At 33.5% G+C, this 22,515-nt stretch overlaps 2 protein-coding genes and 1 long non-coding RNA gene across 3 annotated transcripts in view; 1 reads left to right on the top strand and 2 right to left on the bottom strand.

Moving 5' to 3' along the window:
- The window catches only part of LOC130805657 (uncharacterized), a 3,076-nt gene extending 1,355 nt beyond the window's left edge, over positions 1–1,721 (bottom strand). The window contains exons 1-3 of the long non-coding RNA XR_009040213.1: positions 1,000–1,721; positions 557–630; positions 1–136 (exon numbers count right to left, since the gene is read on the bottom strand). The exon at positions 1–136 is cut by the window's left edge and continues 1,355 nt beyond it. This is a non-coding gene — a long non-coding RNA (uncharacterized LOC130805657). The remainder of the gene's footprint in view (positions 137–556; positions 631–999) is intronic.
- Positions 1,722–7,900: 6,179 nt separating this feature from the next.
- Positions 7,901–11,193, top strand: LOC130805653 (uncharacterized). The gene is made up of 2 exons (XM_057670437.1): positions 7,901–8,520; positions 10,838–11,193. Exons 1-2 carry the CDS (start codon positions 8,197–8,199, stop codon positions 11,012–11,014), a joined length of 501 nt encoding a protein of 166 aa, XP_057526420.1. The 5' UTR covers positions 7,901–8,196; the 3' UTR covers positions 11,015–11,193.
- A 1,290-nt stretch (positions 11,194–12,483) lies between these two features.
- On the bottom strand, positions 12,484–22,296 carry LOC130805647 (exocyst complex component EXO84C). The gene is made up of 7 exons (XM_057670433.1): positions 22,066–22,296; positions 19,540–19,634; positions 17,104–18,133; positions 15,427–15,951; positions 14,944–15,132; positions 13,051–13,187; positions 12,484–12,966 (listed from the first exon to the last, which is right to left on the bottom strand). Exons 1-7 carry the CDS (start codon positions 22,159–22,161, stop codon positions 12,705–12,707), a joined length of 2,334 nt encoding a protein of 777 aa, XP_057526416.1. The 5' UTR covers positions 22,162–22,296; the 3' UTR covers positions 12,484–12,704.
- Positions 22,297–22,515: the final 219 nt, after the last annotated feature.

Genomic DNA, 22,515 nt, shown 5'->3' with positions numbered 1-22,515 from the left:
CAAATCTAATATACATTTATCCAAAATCCTAATACAAATCTACAAATTCCTACGTGCTCAGCTCAATATACATCCTTGGAACGCTATTTAACACCGCTAACCCATCGTTTCCGACCGGTTCCGATCTGTGATCAAACTAAAAGATGGAAACAACAGAGGGTCAGATTAAATTGAATGAGAAGTAACAATCCAAAACAACAAAACACAGTAATTCAAATCATAGGTTTAAAAGCAACATCAGTTCCTTAGATCTATGTGCGCACAAGGAGTCTAGTTTGAGAGGTGCCCCATAGCTCTAAGGCTATGTCGCTCTCCGGTGAAGCTAGTCAATATCTAAATGACAAATCGCTTCAAAACAGGGAGCAGGGAACAATGTTCCTCAACTCCTTCAATGACCAGCTCGCAAGCCCGATCTATTGACCATATCATAATATCAGCATAAACATTCACAACAACATTTGTCTCAACAATTTTCAATTTCAAAAGAGCTTTAGTAAAAAGTTTATTTTCAAGAATGTAGTCTAATCAGACCGTTTAAGGGACTGCTACTACTCACCAAAGACGACGCTTCAAAGAGGTGGGTTCGATTCACAAATATCAGCTAGAATGGTTCCTCCGAGAAATCGTCTCCTGAAGCATAACAATACACATAATCACCAAAAGGCGTTCAATACTTAATACTAACATATAACTTTATTACATCTCCTCCTAAGACCGTAGCGTAACCAAGACTTTATTCTTACATAGTCCAACCCATATGCCATAAAGAGTTTATAATCCAATACTCAAAAATTGTTCACATTCTCCTAAAGGTTATCCAACAATCATCATTCGCTCTTTCTATATATGTAAACACCAAAATTGTTCATCATTCTCCTAAAGGTTTCTTTCTTGATGGTACGAAATTAAAGTAATATAATAATAACATTATATAAGGAAAGAAGAGTATGGGTATGTATATATCAATGTAGATTAAGCAAAATAAATAAAGGATGTTACCTCCTTGCATTTTCGGTTTAGAAACACAAAGGAACATTGTTGCCTGGCCTGCTGATTTTCGAATCAAAAGAACGCAGCAAGGCTGCTGCCTACTGTTGTCGAACCAACCCGATGTGAACTTACCAAAAAGAATTAGAATCCATGGAGGTTTGCTTTCAAAGGAACATCAAGAACAATTAGGGAATTAACAAATGGGGTTTGTTTTGCCAAGAAGGGTTGCAGTACAACCCCTTGTTCGACAGAAACAGATGCGAACGGAGGGGAAAAAGAGGGGGTTGTTTTCGAACAAGATCAGCGAAATTACCAACAATTTATTTTGAAATTTCAGAAGAAGGGCTGCGGGTTGTTGTCCTTATGATTCGAACTCAGAGGAAGGTGGATTGGGAAGGCTATGTTCGAATTTCAAAAGGAAAACGCAAGACATGGAGATTGTACTCGATTTCATATGTTTATGGAGGAAAATGGTTGTTGCTTGGATTTCGAACATTAAGAACCCTAACATTTGAATCTGACTATCGAATTTAGAGGAGGGTTGTGTTTTTGTTAGGTTCGAATCTTAGGGCAAATATGGGGTCAACTGTCGATTTCCATGGCAAAATGAGAAGAATTTTAGTAGGGGTGAGGGAGATTTCGAGTTCTTGATTTATTTCTTGCTTAATCATGAAAGGAATGGGATTTGAGAAGTGGGGAGAAATGAAGAAGATGATGAATAGTGGAATGCATGAAACTGGTTTCTATTATTCTTTTTTTTTTTTTTTTATTTATATTCTTTTAAAAGAAAAGGAAAAGAAGAGAAATTAAATTGAGAATATTTTATGTCATGTGTATTTAAGATCATTCTCGCACTGATAATTCTCTTAAATTTACTCGTCTTAAAATATTAATTTCCTGAATGTTACAGTAATAGCATATCTCACATGTTTTGGCAGTATTCCACAGACTGCAATTGGTAAGAACACTAGCATCATTACATGGCAATCGTGAGATTTCATGCTTCCCAACATCAGCTCACCATTTAGGCTCACAAATCTCTTCATGTTGGATGAGTACACAGACAGAACCTTAATGTCATACAAAGACTCACAAAATGTCCGCTTCTCTGCTTTGGACAATGTGTAGCAAGCTGGAGGCAAATAAACTTTGTCATTACTCATCTTCTTCTTACCGCCCTTTCCCTTGTTACTGCCACCAACTTCATCAGCTCTATTTCTTTTCTTACTCACCTTAACATGTGCCCACAACTCCAGACGAAGACCCTTACATTCGAACCAATCTCGCACGGCCCTAGCATCCTTTGTCTTACCCGGAATGTTCATGAGAGTCCCAAGTATGGCATCGCATACATTTTTCTCTATATGCATAACGTCAAGACAATGCCTAACCTGTAGATCTCTCCAATATGGAAGCTTCCAAAAGATTGATTCTTTTTTCCATAATCGGTCTTCACCCCCTTGCACTTGCCCTATTTTACCAAATACAGTCTCAACTCCCTTAACCTGTTCATAAACTTCATAACCGGTCAACGGTCGACGAGCTACACGGTCCTCAACCTCCCCATTGAACATCTTCTTCTTCTTACGATATTGGTGATCTCGTGGGAGGAACTTTCGATGGTGCATGAATACGTGGTTGCACTTAGGAATCCACGTGGATTCCATGTCATCGATACATATTGGGCATGATTTCTTCCCTTTGTTCTTTTACCCCGATAAGTTGCCATATGCCAGAAAATCATTAACGATGCATAAAAGCATTGCACGCAAGGTGAACTCCTCATTAGCATATGCATCAAACACAGAAACGCCTTCATCCCACATCTTTCTCAAATCCTCAACAAGAGGTGCAAGATATAAATCTATGTCATTGTCAGGTTGTTTAGGACCCGAGATAAGAAGCAAAAGCATAATGTACTTACGCTTCATACACAACCAAGGTGGCAAATTATAGATCACTAACAGTACCGGCCAAGTACTATGTTGAGAACTAAGATTGCCGAATGAGTTCATTCCGTCCGTACACAGCCCGAGCCTTAAATTACGAACCTCATCCCCAAAAGTCTTATGCAACCTATCAATACTCTTCCACTCCGGAGAATCAGATGGATGTGTGAGCAAGTGACCTTTCTTCACCCTATCTGCATGCCACCTCAAATTTAACGCATCTTTCTTTATAGAAAACAAGCGCTTGAATCTAGGTATTATTGGAAGATACCACAATACCTTAACCGGGGGCCCTTTAGCATCCCAAGCCTCTTTACGCTTGTAGCGCGATAACCCACACCTAGGACATTCTTCTAAGTTCTCGTTTTCATTCCGATACAACACACAATCATTCGGACAAAAATGAATCTTTTGGTACTCTAAGCCGAAAGGACACATGAGCTTTTTGGAATAATATGTCGACTTTGGAAGTTCATTTCCCTCAGGAAGCATCTCACTTAACACTTCTAATAACATTGTGAAACTAGCGTCACTCTAATTGAACTTTGACTTAATGTTGAAAATTGTCAATACTGCTGTTAGTTTGGTGAACTTTGTACATCCAGGGTACAAAGGCTTTTGAGAAGCCTTTGTCAACAAGTCAAAAACATGAGGATGTTTTCCTAACTCATCCTCGACTCCCTCCATCATCTCATCAACATGATCCATATCCTCATCTACATTCTCTTCATCTGTCTCATACCCATCAACATGATCTATTACATCCTCATTGACATCAGCCACATTATTGACGTCCTCAACAACACTTTTCTCTTTGTAAACTCCCTCCTCACCATGCCAAACCCAAACATGATATTTAGGCCTAAACCCATGTCAAAGTATGTGCTCCCTAAGGATATTAACACTATCTACCTTTGATACTTTGCCACAAGTGACACATGGGCAATAAAAACCAACACCCCCCGTCCTAACTTAATGTTCAACCGCAATACTACAAAATTCTAATACGCCATCAATAAATTCTGACGATTCAATGCTTCCATGAATCCAAGGACGATCTTTTGTCATCCTAATTAGTGTGATTAATTAATTCAAAAATAAAATTAATACACAACTTTTAACATATATACTTCTTTATAACAAACATATTTAACCCTAAAAATATATACTTTGAATAATTAACATTGTATACTTCATACTTCATATACTTCACATTCTAATTCTATATAACCAAACATATTCTAATTATATACTTCTTACTTCAATATTAAGCACTACATTGTAAATAAAATCATATTCAAGATATAAATAATAAAATTAAATCATTTAACCTTAGATATATAAGTATTCTAATTCTAATAATTAAAGATAAGTATAACAACAAACCACATTTTTAACAAAATATGCAAATAATTAACAAACCACACGAACCACATTCACAAATAATTACTAAATATGCAAATAATTAACAAACCTCATTTTTAACTAAATTACTAAATTACAAGTGAAACAATAAAAATATAAACTTGCAAATTTACAAAACAAATAAAAATTACCTTGATTTCGTGGGTTATGTAATAATCTACAAAGAAAAACAAAAAAAATTAGCCCTAATTTCGTATGTTATGAACTTGCAAAAAACTTGAAGGTTTGAGAATTTAAAAAGACGAATAATACCTTAATTCGTGAGTTTTAAAGATGAACAAGACCAAATGCCTTTGGTTTCAAAGGGTTTTGAAGAATGATGAATAGTAGAAGTCGTGGGAGAAGAAGAATAGTCGAGCAGATGATGAACAAGTAGGGGGTTTATGAAAATTCGAAGTTTGAAGTTTGATGATGAACAAGAAGAACAGTAGAAGTTTGAAGTTTGAAGTCTGGAGAAGAAGAACCGTTGTGCAATACTACGTGCGTGTGTTCGTTTGTGGTTTATGAAACAGAAGGGTTCTTATGAAAATATATGTTAAAAGGCGCCATTTTAAATTAGTCTATTGCTGCGGTCATACAAAGAACCACATCATTTGATTTCTTCATTGATTATTTGTTGCGGGCTTATCACAAAACCGCAACATTTGAGTGTCTTATTTGCTACGGTCTCACAAAGAACCGCAGCATTTGAGTTCTTCAATGCTTATTTGCTGCGGGGAATGAAGAAACCGCAACATTTAATAGGTTTTTTTTCTAAATTCTTTTTCCTATTTATTGCTGCGTATATAAAAAATCGCAGCAAATGACACGCAGCAGATGCGTTTTTTTCCACTAGTCATTCTTCTAACAAAAATCAAGATTTTTGTTAAAGAATTATAAATCATAGAACTATATAAAAACATCATGACCAAAAATTCCTCTAACAAATTAAATTTTGTTAAAGGATTGTTAATCATGGAAAAAAATTATATAAAATAGCTCATGACATAATTCTTCTAACAAATTAAATTTTTGTTAAGAATCATAAATCATGAAAACTAAAAAAAAAAAAAAAAAAAAAAAAAAAAAAAAAAAAAACATACCCATAAACACAATTCCTTCTAACAAATTAAATTTTTTTTAATAAAACTAAGAACAATAATTTTTTTAATTTCAAATAAAAACAAAAGTTTGATTAAAGAATTAAATTTTCAAAACTTACAATTTCAAGGTTTGAAGATTGAATAATACAATTAAACACCCAAAAACTCAACTTAAGAATTTTCCTCACTTTTCCTCTCAATACTACACTTTGGCCGAAAATTTTGAAGCAAATATGAAGAAAAATTTCTGATTTTTGTGAGTCAAAAGTTGAAGGTTATTTGCTAAATTAACCTCTTTAATTCCATTCCTTAATGCCTAAAATAATTACCCCCTTAATTATTATTAAGGGAGGAGTTACAAACTCCCCAAAAGCCACGCCACAACCGGCTCCCCTTCCCAAAATTTTTTTTTTCTTTTTTTTAATTAATTAATTAATTGTTCGGTTTAATTGTTAGACGAAAAACCGTTATGCGATAAACTTGTTACGCGATAACACGCGCGTACCACTTAAATAATTAAACAATCAAATAACTAATTAAATTAAATAATCAAATAATTAATTAAATATAATTAATTAAATTAAATAATTATATTTTTTTTGATATTTTAACAGGGTGTTACAATAAAATAAAGGGAAATTTCACATAGTAGCATCCAGTTTTCATAAAACGCCAGTGATAGCACTTTTGTTGAATTTTTCCACATGGTACCATGTAGTTTATGCACTATCTAACTGTCGTAGCATTTTCCGTTAAGTTCTTGTTAATTTTTATTTAATTCATCATTTTGTAAAATTTTTTCACATGGTAACATCCAATTTTTTGCTCTCAAATGTTTAATTCACCATTTTAACTTTTAATTCACCGATTAAATTATCAACGCCCTTAAATGTTGTAACAATTAAGTAGATATGTATTAGCTAGTGCTTGGAATGCACCTTTTGAACTATTGAAATGCACCTTTTTAGCTTATAAAATGCGCCTTTTGAATTATTTATCAGTGTTTGTGATGCACCTTTTGAACTTTATAATGCCAATAATTCGAATGAAAATAAAATTGTTACAACATTTAAGGGCGTTGATAAATTAATCGGTGAATTAAAAGTTAAAATGGAGAATTAAACATTTGGGAGCAAAATATGGATGCTATCATATGGAAAAATCTTACAAAATAATGAATTAAACAAAAATTAACAAGAATTTAACGGAAAATGCTACGGCAGTTAGATGGTGCATAAACTGGATGCCACCATGTGAAAGAATCTTACAAAAGTACTACCACTCAAAATAATAGACCGACTATTCCAAGTTACTACTAGTTATTACATTCAACACGTCATCCTCCTCCTTCTTTATAAGATTTCTTTCATGGAGTAATACCATATTCAACCCCGAAACTTTAGATAGAAAGAGAAAAAAAAAAACATTTACTTTTTAAATTTAGTAAAAATTTTGATAATTTTAAAAGGTATAAATTCTAATTGATCTTTTTCTGGACTTCAACAACGTTTGTCAAATCCTAATTGCAATGAAGATTGAACTTGGAAATTCATAATTGAGAGAGAGTGAAATTGAAAAAGATAGGATTTTGATTGTGAGTTGAATTAGAAATGAAGAACAAGAGGAAGAAATAAATGGGGACTTTAATAAACGTCAAAGAGATTCTTTAATTAGAAATATAAAGGATATTTAAATAAGTTAAAAGGAAAAGGAATTTATTGGTTCTTTGAAACAAAAGTCCATAGGCAACAAAAGATATGTAAAAGTTGAATTATTTAAAATTTTTCAAAAGTTGAGATTATTAACAAAGAATGACTAATAAGTTAGATTATTTAGTACTTTCTCTGTTTCTTTTTGTTCTTCTCATTTACTTTTTGCACAGATTTCAATGTAAATTTTAAATCTCAATATCTCTAAATACACATAATAAAAAATTATAAAAAATACATAATAAAAAAGTATACATTAAGACGAATTAATGAGATCTTACATGGATATATTTTATCTTCTAAATATGTGTTAAAAACATTAATTAACTTTCTCTCTCCTTAAGATGGTGGAATATTCCAAATGAGAAAAACATTAAAAAATGACGTACTATTTTTCCAAATTATAAATACAAAACCATAAATTAAATGTAAACAAATGTTTTTTACTCCCTCCTATTCAGCTGAACTGTCCCATTTGACTTTTCACACTTGCCGAGGCAACATTTTAACTCTTAATATCTCAAATTATGCTTAATTAAAAATTATAAAAAGTTGATATTAATAATCCTTGTATTGAGACGAATCAAACAAGATCCCATATGACTATGTTTTAACTTATAGATTAAGAGTAAAATACAAATTAAGAGTGATAAGTGAATAGTGCCAAAAAAATAGGACAATTCAACTGAATAGGAGGTAGTATTTTTCAAAAACCATAAGCACTTGAATGTCCACGTTAGAAGCACTACCAAAAACATGGAATCTAAAATACATGGCTTCCATCTAGTTATATTATTAGGATTTGAATTTGAAATACTATAATCTAAATAATGTTCAACTTGTTAACCCTTAACCCTTAAGCATAAACAACCCATTACCAATTGTTCATCTCAGATCCAGATCATTCAAGTCAATTTCCTATAAATTCTACCCATCACGCATTCCCATCACTCTTACAGCATCCCAATCAATCTCGGATCCCACAAAACGATTCAATTCTTATATCATTTACAAACCCTAAAGAAAAGCCAGAAGAAGAAAATGGGGTGTGTATTGAAACTCATAGATGCAGTGTTATTACTGTTCTTTCTTCTAATGTCAGTGGTGATTCCATTGTTTGATGCCCAGAATTGTTTGCCTCAGGAGTATTATCCTGAGGCTTTGGTAAATCTTAATTCGTGGTATAGTAATGAGTATGGAGATTATTTAGTGGTTGAGAAGCCACATTTCTTTGTTGGTCTTGTTTGGATGGAGTTTTTGGTTCTTTGGCCTCTATCCATTCTTAATCTTTTTGCTCTTATTTCTTCCAAGCCTTGGTTTGGCTCTACCTGCTTGATCTATGGCGCTTCTGTCACCACATCCATGGTAATTTTGGTTATCTTCTTGTTGATGTGACTCATGTTCTTGTTTTTGTCATAGTTGTTTTATTGATATCCTTATTATTGGATGATAATGGACTACTTCTTTTTGTCATTGTTGTTATGATTGCTATTTTTGTTATTGCACGTGCATTAGAATTGTCGACCCCAATCTTTTGAAATAAATGTTTTTGACATAGTTGTTGTGTTATTGATTAAAATGGGGTATATTAAAATGATTAAATTATAATTTCTATGAGTAGCATGCACCGGTATCAGGTATGATGGTATATGATGATATCAAAATGATTAAATAATAATGTTTGGTGCAAACAATCTCTCTTTTTACTCACAAGAGTAAAATTGCTTATTCAATCTCATACTGTGCCTAGATGGGAGTTATTAATGGTATTGGGGTAATAGAATATTATTGATTTAATTATTTCATTCTGAAGATTAGATAAGTCTCAAAAACCAGATGAAATCGGTAATAAAATTTGCTAAAATAATAGAGGAAGAAATAAAGGAAAGTGAAAATGGAGCTACAATATCCATGTAGATGAAAGGGGGAAGAAAGGGTTTTTCTTGATCTTCTTCAGGTTGAATAAAGTATATAATGGAACTTAGGCAATAACTCTTGATGTCATTGATTTAGACATTCATTTGGTTTGAAAAGGTACTCATTATCTATGGATCAATATGTACCTCTGCTCTATACATTTGCTTTCGAATTTGATGGATCTGATTGTAAAATTAAGTATTTTGTTTGTGGTCTTAGGATAGATAAGTCACATAAGGATGATTTTCATTAAAAAAAGTCAGCTTGGCCATAAATTGTCCTACAAAACAAGGTTTCATTGAAAGGTCCTATTACGAGATAATTTTCATTGAGTTTACATTAAGTTATTGTTGTGTACTATAATGTATTTGCACCTGTTATGCTTCATTTGTATTTTGTGTTATTTAGATCAACACGTCTAAGTTCCTAACACAGACATATTGTTAACTTTCCTATATGGGTTTGATTGGTTCAAGTTCTGCATTTATAACAAAAAAAATTCCTAACATAAGTTGGTAGATTGGTTTGAGTTCTAGTATCATTACACTTCTCAGTTGTTGAGGAGATCTATGTACTTCTATAGTTACATCTGAGGTTTGTCAAAATTGGACCTTAAGCTTAATATGTCATATGTGGTGTGTTTTGGTGCGCTCACTTTGTATGAATTCATTTTCACTTTGTTTGAATTCTTTTGCTTACATCTTGATACAAACCACATGAGCTTCTTCTTGAAAACATTATTTATCGTAAAGTTTATAAAAACGAATTATAACAATGCCAAAGCCTTATTGCCAATTATGGGACTGGCTACATGAAATGAAATCAGTCAGCGTGATGAATCAATGCTAACAAAATTATTCGGTCCTATATAATACTAGTATTATTTTCTTGTTCTATTCTACCACTAACAAAATTAATTCCAATGATATCAACATATATTCGCATCATCTATTTATATTGCCTCCATCACTCTCATTTTGCACCTAGTGTAAAATGGGTGAAATTTAGTAGAATGGAAAATGGAATTGGAGAATAAGATGAAAAACAAGTGGAGTATAAAAATGAGGGGTAAGATGGAGAGAGAATAAAAGTTTGTGGATGAGATTAAAAGGAGAGTGGGACCATTGTACAAATTAAAATGAAAAATGGTGCAAAATGAGAGGGGCAGAGAGAGTATCTATTATCATATGGTCGGACAAATTTCAATTTTTCATGCCATATTGAAAACCAAATAGACAACATTCTTGTTTCAGAATAGAATTTACTTGGATGGAATGCTGCACAGTCCAAACTATTTTCTTCTTAAAAGGTCTATAACAAGGTCAATGTGTAAAATGCGAGTGCAATCCTTTCAACTTTTGTTATGATATAAAAAAATATCTTTGTTTCTTTTCCTAGCATCCCCATGGTTTCTCCGCAAAATCGATTGTTTGAACATCCTAAGAAAAGGTTGAACCCAAGACAAATCATATTTTCAATGTTAGATTAAGTGCAGATTAAGATAACCATTACATCGTAGTTTTTCCAAAGGGGTATGTCTTGCATAATGTTACGTTATGAATTCTAGTATTTTTAGTGATGTGTTCTTTTATAACTTTTTAAGAGAATTCACCCCACTTCTGCTGGATGTATCTTTATCCTAAGCTTATGAAATTCTGATGAAAACTTGTATTTTACTAAGCTTAAAATTGTTCAATATTGATAACTTATGATTGTATGACCAAGGATTTAATTGCTGAAACTTGATTGTTACTGGACATTTTAGGCGGCAATACTCTCGGAATTAATCAATTCTGGCAAAGCTTCAGATACATTGAAGATGGTGTACTACCCATTCTTGGGCTTAGGGTTGCTAGCAGTCCTACGAGGCTTGCTCCCATCATCATGCAAGACCGAAGGTAGCGCAAAGCGTGTCATTGCACCAAGGAAGAAGAGGGCTTGAAGTTATTGGCATTGCTTTGCCTATTTTGCTATTCATTGAATGTTAACGTTCCCATTTATTCAGTTTCTGTGGCCACAATTTAAGTGACGCATTTTGGTCGCTAATCACAATGTATTTGGGATTGTTATTTCTGTATTTTCTCGAAATCGGATCATTAGTATCAGTTAATATTTTCCTTCGTTTCCGGTGTTCTTTTTCCTATTTGTTTTTGTTTTAACTTTTGTTTTATTTGTTGGGTGGAGGGAATTTGTTGTTGCGACATATTCTGTTTGGGTTATGTTGGATATGAATTCCCGAGTCTCAAGCATCAAGCATGGAGTTCAAGAGACAATTTTCAGATTATAGCGACTACAACACGAAATTGAGTTTTAATTAGGGTTTTGAGTAGCATATTCTTACAAAGTTGATTTGGCTCACAAGCTAAGACCAACCAATACAAAATTCACAAAAAAAATATTGCAAAGAATTAACGAAAACAAACTCCTATAAAGCTAGGCAATGCTTTGATTCATTCTTCCAACTCTCTAATTCTCAACTTAACATTCAACCAAATGTTTTAATTGAAGATTTGCAAACATTTAAACTTAATTAATTATTAACATTGGGTCCAAATGATATGCTTTGTGTCCTTAAATTCGCCACTCTAAACCAATTATCAAAGTGAAACTTAGCGTTTGAAAGAGGTGGAGGGAGTATGACCAATCCATATAAATATGAAATCTTTTGAAATCCGAAAAATTATTGTCATTTGATTCAATTTATTAGAAGTTTTATACAATCTTTACAGTTTTGGTAATCAATATTAAATGGTGGAAATAAGAATGATTCGTAGTGTTTAATTTTTATGATATTTATCTCATGGTAATGAAAGTTTGGTCATAAAAGAGTTTTTTTCATCATTTTTCATTACCACCTAATACCACATGTTTAAATATGATAACGTATAGAATGAATTTTGTAAAGAAAATGAAATTATTAGAGCATAACCATGACTATTAAACTTGTCAAGAGACATTCCTACTAAAATTACATTAACTTTCGATTACTGTTCGCACTACTTAGTACCGATTACCGAATGAATCATTAGTGTTTGGTATAATGAAGTTAGATTTAAAATTTTCAGATTTGATCCAGGTTGTGATTTCAGTTTTTCAATATAAAAACTATTAACGCATATGAAATCTATTGAAATCCGAAAAACTAATAGAAAAATGTTAATGTATGATATAACACCATAAAACACACTTATTTTTGTGAAAGAAGCTCTTTCTTTGAATGGAGTAGAGTTCGCCTGTTCGGTACATTGAAGCAAACGGGCACTAGCCTCGGCAATGGAGAGGAAAAAGAAACATTACTAGCAACAGACGAATCCCTTGATTTGAGCAAGGATTCGAAGAGTAGAGTGAAAAGTTGTCTGATAACCAAGATGTTGTGACTTTGAGGAATCAATATGACCAGTCGAGTTTGGATTGTATGTGACCCTATAAAATCATATATGCTTATAAAAGTAGCGTTCGCAAGTCATCAATTAATTCGAAAGAGTACCAACTAATATCGACATATTTTACTACTGAGAAGCGTATAATGATACAACATACACAGCTTCGTTTAGTCCAAGGACACACAGCCCTCACCACTCCAATTGCGAGCGTAAAGATACATTTTTCAGGCGAAATTTCAGCTCACAGAATCAAAAACTATGTGAAGGGCTGTCTGGATCACCCATTTCTGCTGACACAAATGAATGAAAGGAATCTGTGGTTGACGGACAGGAAATTGAGTCATCCGAATCTGACACGATATGTTCTTGATGAAGAAATACGATTGGTTCTTGATGAAGTAACACAGATTCGTCTTCTGCTTCTTCCGCTTCTGATCCAGAAGCTGCATGTAAAAGTTTTGTTATAGCAACCTTGGCGGCCTCGGAGAACCATTCATCCTCAGGAAGTGAGCTACAAAAACATAGAACCATAAGAAAGCAGCATAAATCCGACATCTATTATTAGACCACCAATATTTAGAAGTATGTGGGATACCTTTGCGGATCAATGCCTTTTGCAGAAAAGGTTTTGACTGCACGAGTAATAATTCCAGATGCTTGCTGTAGCACATTTCTCGAAAAAAAGCCTCCATAACGTGCGATTTCAACGGTAAAATGCATATCAAGAATCAACTGCCACGATAGAAAAAGTAGGATTTGAAATTTCAAATGATCAACAGAAGAAAGTTTTGCTAATTAAAGCCATTTTTTAAGTTTCCAAAATGTCTATTTAGCATTTATAAGCATTTGTTTGCAAACTAATGCCATATTGCCATCTAATTACAGCCTTGGTGCATTCTCAATGGAACCAAAGAATTATACTTGTTTAGTTTCAAATATAGTAAAATGCTGTACTAAATCATGTACACTTATTATGTAAAGTTGTGGATGTCAATTAAAGAGTAAGGCCACGTATATCCATTCCTTAAACCCTAAGTGGGAGTCTAAATAGAGTCAATTAATGACACCATAGTAATGCTATGTTTGCAAACTAAACTTCTACGATTTATAAACTTTAAAATTACAACCATATTTATTAACCTGGCAAAAACAATCAGACATAATGGTAAATTGACTACTTGTAATCCAGTTTTGGACTGATGTTAAGGTTAAATCTTGGTAAAAAAAAATCTGATTTTGGTATCATTCAACTCCAGTTGTTGCTTTTATCCGAGCTTTTCTATGTATTGACATTTGTTTCTAACCCTAATCAGCAAATTAGTTGGTGTGATGGCATTAATGGCATAACATTCATGGCATCGTGGTGGTGGAGAGGGTGAGGACTGGTTGAGGTAAAAGGTGGGGGACAAATTAATTCGTTATAAGGAAGTTAATGAGAGAACAGATAGCTAAGGCTGCCCAACAAATAAAAGTTGGGTACCTAATCATTAATTATTAAAGTTACGATTCCACATTAGTATTTCTGCTGTGCAACAAATTTGACCGACATACACAATTTTTCACTTGAATTTAAGGGATTACCCATTTGGGTTGATCACTTTATAGGAAATTTGAGATAATGATCTGCTTCGCCTAGTATAAACACATGCAAATATTGATTTTTCCCACTTCATATGGAATATGGATTACTAGGCAATTTTTCCTCATAGAAAGTCAGATGTGAGGGCAAGGGGAAAGAGCTAATCAGAGGGCTAAGAATTTAAGAAAAAAAGAATAAGTGGTTGCAGATTTTGTTTTCTTGAATTCATAGCTTGATAGGTTGGTTTGTCATGGAGTGAAGGAATCAAGGGGAAAAACAAAAGAGAAGAAGAATAAAGTGAAGGCATTAAAGCCATGGTGGTGGAAAGGGTGAGAACAGCTGAACAGGTGTTGAGGATGGAGTTGAATGAAAAATTAATTAGTTCACCAAAGTTCATTTGATAAAGGGTGTTTTCCCTTAATTTGAACCTTTTAACCAGTTTAGTGATGGTCAAACCCTCTATTACTCAATCTCTTCACTTACGCTCAATTAACCGTGTAGGATTCCCTAACAATTGGTCATGTCTAGGACACTCGAACATTTCAATTTCGTTCCAAGTATTGGGAGTTTTTCATAAATTAGCCAAGTAGAACACTTTGACATGGGTATATGAGTCTGGGTAACAGGTCAAACCACCCTAGTGAATGTTTTTCGGCTATAGTAATTAAGATTGCAATATGCAATTACAAAGTAACTACATCTTAATAAATCGTAGTTAAGATAAGAATTCAATGTATATCGTTCACAAAAACCAAAACTTCAAAAGTTTTAGTTAACAAATTCCAAAACATATCAGGACTGGTGATTGTTTCTGCAGTGTGTTTGAGGATGAAAAACAAATACTTGAATCAATATCAAGAAGTCATTTTTTGACCTGCAGGTATCACAATAATAGTAAAATTCTAGTACCTGTTGCAATCCAGATGACTTTAATGGCACTGACCCGTCCTCTAATACGACCCAAAATTCCTGTTCATTAGACAGCCATATGACTATCACTTCAGTCAGCCTTGCCAGCACAACTTTCTGAAGCTTCTGTTTTCCGAGCAATACATCCCCAGCAACAATAGCTAATTGTTGTAGCCTAGCAAATAAAGCCTGTGACAATTTTAAGTCAGTTGCTATACGACTGAGGTTTCCAACACTATCGTATAATAATGAATTCAACAAAACTTTAGATATTAGTTTTGAAGAATATGAAGAAGAGATGAATCATAAAACTACAGCAACCCCTAAGCTGAGCAAGAAACAGACACAGAAAGCAAAACAATAGTGAGTAAATTTTTTAAATGCAGCCTGTACAATTAGGAATACAAGATTTAGCTACTCATTCAACATAAATTATGATATCTAGAAGAGAAGATATATAAGTTCATCGTAGCAAGATTTTACCTGGAATGGAAGTGAAGGAAGTGGATCTGAGTCCCAAGGTAAAACCTCCCCTTCTACATCAACATAAATTCTGGCATCGAGTTTTGCTTTCTCCTCTCTAGTATAAATGAAGTTACAAACATACTGCTGGCAAAAATAATCCTTTAACTTGTCTAGAGAGAGCTGGAGCTGACGTCTCCAATCCTTGAACTCAGCAACATTACCTCCTATAGACAAGATGCTCTCAAGAGATCCAGTACTGGGATCATTAGTTTCCATTTTAGCATTCCAAATTCTTGACAATGCCATTGGTAGAAGTTCATCAGCAACAGTGTTAGCAACCCCTAAAAGAGCAAGTTGCTGTGAATCTGCCTCAGCTTTGAAGGGCAGATCCTCCTTTAGCTCTGTAATACCATCATCCTCCAAAACCATAGGTAAAGCTTTCATCAAAAGGTCCACATAGTTATCAAATAACTTCAAAACTCTACTCAAAACATTACCACCAAACTGCAGAATGGCCAAGGGTGTCAGCTGATCAATTATTTCCTGCAATTGCATAAAGAGCACCTGTTTGAGAAATCTCTATTATGTCATCCAATCAGCAGACATGATAATTTTTTAGATCTAGTAGCTCATACTGTTTTTGGTGGGAATAAAAGTAACAGTTTATACAATTCTTTTGGACGCAAGATAATATTGGAAATGATGAACCAGGATACTTAACACCATAACGATTGGATGAGACATAGTAGAAATTTCTGAAGATTGCTTGCTCCAATTATCTTCCAGTCAAGATACTTTCTTTTATCTCCTTATACGAATTTGAGGAGCTACTTTCACAATTTTAGCAGTCATGTTACATAACATAAAGTTTCCTGGTTTGACATCCTTACTGAAAATTGCAGTACTCCTTAATAATTACCATCTTTATCCTTGTAATATATGAATTAATAGCATGACTTCACAAATCTAACTAAGCAAAATAATGACTACACAAATCAACTATAGGTAGAGACTAAATATTCCCTTAACTCATCCATCAATTCTTACTAGGAAGTCTAAGTTCACCATTGTTGATTGAAATGTAATCGGATTCAAAATTTCTTCAGATTTAGTAACAGGTAGAAAGAAAAAGGGGAAAAACATATTAGACTACAACTATTATTCTAGAGTCTACAGGAATAGAAGAGATAGATGACAAACAAGAAGATGAATGCATAAATTTCAAATAACTAGAGTTACCAGACCAAAAACAAAGATGATCCTCTCATCCAATATTTGTTTAACCACAAGTGTTTGCAAAAAACAACCTGCCATTAGCTTTTTGATTGATTTTCTCTTCCTTCATTCTTTTAAAATGCACCATACTCCTTTTAAGTTTCTAGATAAATGCATCACTTTATTTGATAAATTTTTTTATCATTAAATGACAAAAATGTCCGCTTGACAACCACTCAAGTACATGGGCAAGTTACTTAGTTAAACAAACACTCTCCAAAATGGTGAAACTAAAAACAGAAGTAATGTGCATCCATTCAATTAATCATAACTTAATTTGAGAAATGTTCTCTTTCCCTTTGCAAATAAACTCACCAGCGAAATTACTAAATAAAAAAATTTCATTGACATGTTTCAAAATTTTAAAATTTACGGGTGCTTCTTATGATGCCAAACTAGGTATGAGAAAAAAAAACTTACTTTGACAATAACTACAAACTTCACTCCACTTCTAATGAGAGCAGCATCTGAAGAGGCTGAAAAAACTGACAAAGGAGACAAAAACTGAGGAGATAGCATAGAACTTCCATCATTTTCAGCAGTGTCCAAAAACGCTCGTCTGGCTCTTCTAAAGTTCATCTCCAATACTTCTTCCATATAAGGCAACAAAAGTACCATAAGTAACTTAGAGAGCTTCACGCCTTGTTCTTCCAGTATTACACAATTCTTGAGGTTAGCCTCAACACAAACACTAGCTGCACGCAGTGCAGTAAGAGTTTCTGATGAAGGACTCTGCTCCTTGACTAACCGCAAAAAAGACTCAATTTCCCCCTCTGCCCATTGAACCACTTTGTTTATATATAGAGGATCATCACCAAATGTTGAGTGGGATTCTTTTGCAGCTAATAAGATAAATGAAAACAAAATTTTGGACAAAGTAGCTGGGTATGTCTCTGGATAAAGGGAACATGAAGGGATAAAAGCCTCAAATCTGTTTCGGAGTCGGGAAGCATATCTTTTGAGTAGTATCTGATGAGCTGACGGTCCTTTTCCAAGTTTCAGCAGACCAAATAAAGCCTGCTTCAGCTCAACACCGCCAATTGAAGATTGACCACTGATTCCAACAAGCAGATCCTCAAGAATGGATTTCCTTTTCAAGAAAGCTGATTTATAGGACACATTTGATGAAGTGTCTCCAGCACTTCTCAGATGCGGAGAGCTTTTTTCTTCCACATCCAAAGCTTCAAGAGCTTCCTGTAGTTTGTGCTCAGCCAAGAGGAGATCAATCTTTTCCAAGAATATTTTTTTCTCATCATAGGTGTCTTTACAGAACAGATCATCTAGCTCATCATATTGCATTTCAGGCGCATCTTGTTCAACAACTTTTATCCACTCATCTAACTCATGAAATACACCACTCTCTAGATCCTGTACAAGAATTCCTTGGGCAGAAATGTGCTTTCTAAGCTCAGTCAGTTCATGTTCCATTTCAATTACTTCTTCAGATAATCTGTCACATACATCAGACATTATAGATTAATCCTTCAACATCCAATTTAAGGGTAAAAGACAGTAGAGACCACTTTGCAATATGTAAAAAACGATGAGTATTTAAACAGAAAAACCAAAAGAAATTTTGATATAGATAGCACATAGTGCACAATGGGTTATAAACACCAAAGTAAACAAACGCCTCTTGCACAACTGACCAGAGGAAATTCGGTAATAAACCAGTAAGTTTTAAATGATGAAGCTTGTCATATTACAGTGAACTTTTTCCTCACCAATTAAAAGGGTTAAGTACTTTATACCATAAGGTTTTTCACTCATAGCTTAATGTTCAAGTTCAACCGTTAATATTTTGATGTTGATTCACATATAAAGGTTCTAGCCTAATAGTGATTTTAGTTCTCACAATGGGCTGGTCTTGATAAAAAAAATATGTTTTCAAGTTTAGTTTAATCTATTTGATGACAAAGGTGAGGGTTTTTTTTTTTTCTTGAAATGAAACATCTTGTGCATTGAAAAGACATCAATCATGAATAAATTTTGTCCAACATTGTTTAACACCTATTGTCACTAATCACACAAAAGATGGGAAATCAAAATAGTCAATTTCTATATAGGTCCATAGTGCAAAACATTGATTGCATCACCGCATTGACACCATATTGTTCCGAATAGTGAGCTAACAGCAATGTAAATACAAACCAAGACAACTGCAAAATATGCCGCATTAACAGCAATCACACAACGTACTAGGAAAGTGAAGCTATTTATATAACCGAAAACCTCTACATTTGAGGGTGCATTAGTGGTGATCGGTTAAGGAAACCTTACAATCAAAATATAATCGCTCTCACTAAGCCAATAAGCAACTAGATCAATATATTAGATTAGAGCTCATTCAATTACCAAGTTTCCTCATTCCAAGGATGTTGCACTCCTAGATCAATTTACTTAACTGACCACATCCGTCATACTAAGACCAACCACATTATCATTGAAATTTTATTAGGTGTTATAGTCCTAAATATCTTTGTGAGTGAGGGATACTAAGCAAGACCCATGGAAAAAGTACTGAAAAGGTTGATGTGGCTCGCTGAATGATACAATCCAACCTAATATGTAGGCCACATATACATCTTTAGAAGTTTCAACTTAAAGAAAAAAGATCCAAAGGAGTTCCACAAGAGACAAGTCACGATCCATAATATCCATCCATTCTTAAAAATAAAGAGCACTTTTAATCAACAAGTTACTAACTACATCATCAACTTTTCTCAAAGGATGCATGTCGTTACCTATTGTCATATATGCAATTTAACATTTGAGAAGTGAATACAAAAGTACAAAGTTTCTATAAAACATATTTATTGATGTAAACCAAAATATTTGAATTTGGTTCAATAATACCTTAGGAAGGCCAAGTATTTTGCCCTTGTATTTCCACATAAATTCTCCACTGAATCCTTCAGATCCAGCAGCTCACAACATAGTTTTCTGATTCCCTTTGGCAATTCATATGCAAGAATGATAAAGAAACTCGTTACTTAAAAGGAAAAAAAAGTAGTAAGTCAAGATATTTAATGACATAAGATTCTAGTTAAGGCACATGATTTCAAAAAAAATGAGTGCAAATAATACACCCAAAATGGCCAAAAGCATGACTACATAAGACAATTACATTAGGCCTTTAACCTCTAAAAAAAGTTTCCCAAAGTTCCAATATTTACCGTATGTTTCAACAATTGAAGTCTTTTCTAAGAGCTTGTTTGGTTTACTCATAAATTCTCATATGAAGTTGCATTTCGTAGAACTTATGACCCTTGTCAATTTTTTGGGAAATACCTTAGTATGTGTGATAAGTGGTAACCCATTGGAATTTATATTTCCTTAGAAACTGATAAGGAACTTGCAAACCCCCTTGGTAAGTTCCCATGAGAATTGCAATTTTCCTGGTATGTTACATTTCCTGTGCTTCAACTTCTAATGGCCAACTAGACACAACTTTATTCGGCTAATTCCTAGGAATCAAAATTTTCAAGGGGATTGAGGTCCAAGCAAGCAGTAAGATGAGAAGCATGAGCAACATGTGGAAAAGGGAATTTCAACCAATTAAATATACCCAACCTGTGACATAAGAGGATTAACTTATTCAAATTTCTTCGAAGGGAAATAGTAACAATATTTTGAGCCAACAAAATCAAGAAAATACAAGATTCCCTTTCTTAGCATACACCAATAAAATAACCTACATTTGAGATAAGGGTTTATGTAGACTAGAATAAAAGAACACATGGATGCCCTTCATCAATTGGGATCAACCATTCAAGTTTAAGATCGAAGAGCTTGTAGCTCTACAAGAGGGCATAAAGATGGTAGAAACAAAATGCATGATTATCAAAAAGATTGTGTGATATATTAGATATGAGGGTATCATGGATATTTTAACATTAGTTGGTTATAGAGCTTATTAGTATAAATAAGATAGAAGGAAATGAAAAAGGTATCAAGAAATTGTATTTAATTTTTAGAGGGAATTTTATACCCATGTCCTAGGAGAGTGCAAGCCTCTCAAAAGCTTGTATAACTTGTTTCCTCCCATTACATCAATAAACTCTACAATTTCATTTTAGTCTCATTAACATTTATGTAATCTTTAAAAGAGATATCTAACTTCCATTGTGTAGTGTAAAAAAAAAAAAAAAGCATTAAGAAAGTTATGTAGTGTAACTGAAACTTTCTATCCAACTAGACAATAAGAGATAACCAGCCAAGGGAAAGCACAACACCTCATCAAATATTCAAATAATAAGCAAATAAATTCAAGTCAAAGAAACCTTTCCTAATAATTCTCTCTTTTTTCCAAAGATACTCTCTCCAGGTTAAGGCCCAAACCCAATGTTCTTTTGACTTGTACACGATTGACAACAATTTGAATTCATGCAAGATTGAATACAGAACCACTACTCCCAACTCAACTCTATGTCATTATTGAAGTGTACTCTACACCCTATTATCACATTAAATTGATTTCCTGATTTTTTAACATCGTGATAAATGCAAATCAGTTGCACAACTGCTAATACTCACAAGAACTCAATAATTCCTCCAAAAGTTATGAAAACATATGAAGCTGGAAATATAGTCAAAGACTCAAAAGTATTCAACATTTTAAAAGAACGGCAAAATGGGATTATTTAAAGAGAAAGCCAATCAAGAGGCACAGAAAATGGCTTTACGCAGTCATCCTAGCAGAAAAAACCAGTGTGATACTTAAATTCAAGTCTCAAAAAAAGGTAAGAAAACCCACATTTGAATTTGAAGCTGTATACAATGAAATATAGTTACGCCATTAAACTCTCTCCTACTCTTGTTTTGTTCAAGCAAAATTATTCATTCTATCTTTCACTAATCTTGAAACCCTGAAACCAGTAGAAACATCGGTTTCTTTTCCGGAGCTACTCTTGTGAGAGAGGTCTCTTGGTGATACAACCTAGCTCATATTCTTCATAATATGTATAAATGGACTATTTAATCTCACATATAAGACACGTCTATCAGTGAGACCATCTTCTACAACAATGTCTTTTTCACTCAAACAAGGGCTTTCATAATAGAGCACCTCAACCATCCCGATACAACACCCATAGAAAAATCAAAAGGGAAGTTCAAGCTCACACAGTCTTGCAAATAGGAATGTTTACGCCATTTCTAGCCCGTATAAAGTAACGTATAGTTGTGTTATTCAAAATAAGCCCTAACGCAAGTTCTCAACCAGTTCAATACAGACCAAATGGGCATAAAAATCCAGCGTGAAGCTAGAAAAAGTGAACAACTAGAAAAACCGAAGAAAAGAACTAAGTTGATTGAGAGTAGAAACTACAAAGCAGTTGAATCAGACAAGAGAATAAAGCTTAATTGTAAAAGAGAGAAAACCTTTTCAGTGTTGGATTGGTAAAGAGAATTGATCTTAGATTGTGGGATTATGCCTTCATGGTATGAGAAATCTTCGTCTTCGTCGCTGCTCTCCATGTCGAAGATTCGACAATTAGCTGCTGGATTTCTTGCTGTTTTACGTGGGATTGAGACTTTGGGAGATACTAACAGTTCAAAATCAACAACTTCCAAAGGGGTAAAAACCAAAACGACCAGTTCATCACTCACTACTAAATACTTCCTCTTAGTAATAGGATATATGGCACTATTTATTTAATTATAACTTAAAATATAGTCACCTAAATTTATGATTAATTTTTAATTTATAAGTTAAAATATAGTCAAGTGAATTTTTGTTTAATTCGTCTTATTATAAAGATTATTAATATTAAATTTTTATAATTTTTTATTACATAATTAGACATAATAAGGATTGAATTAGTATATTAA

Source organism: Amaranthus tricolor, chromosome 1 (assembly GCF_026212465.1).
Source record: "Amaranthus tricolor cultivar Red isolate AtriRed21 chromosome 1, ASM2621246v1, whole genome shotgun sequence".
NCBI classification, from domain to species: domain Eukaryota; kingdom Viridiplantae; phylum Streptophyta; class Magnoliopsida; order Caryophyllales; family Amaranthaceae; genus Amaranthus; species Amaranthus tricolor.
This window is presented reverse-complemented; position numbering and strand designations above follow the sequence as displayed.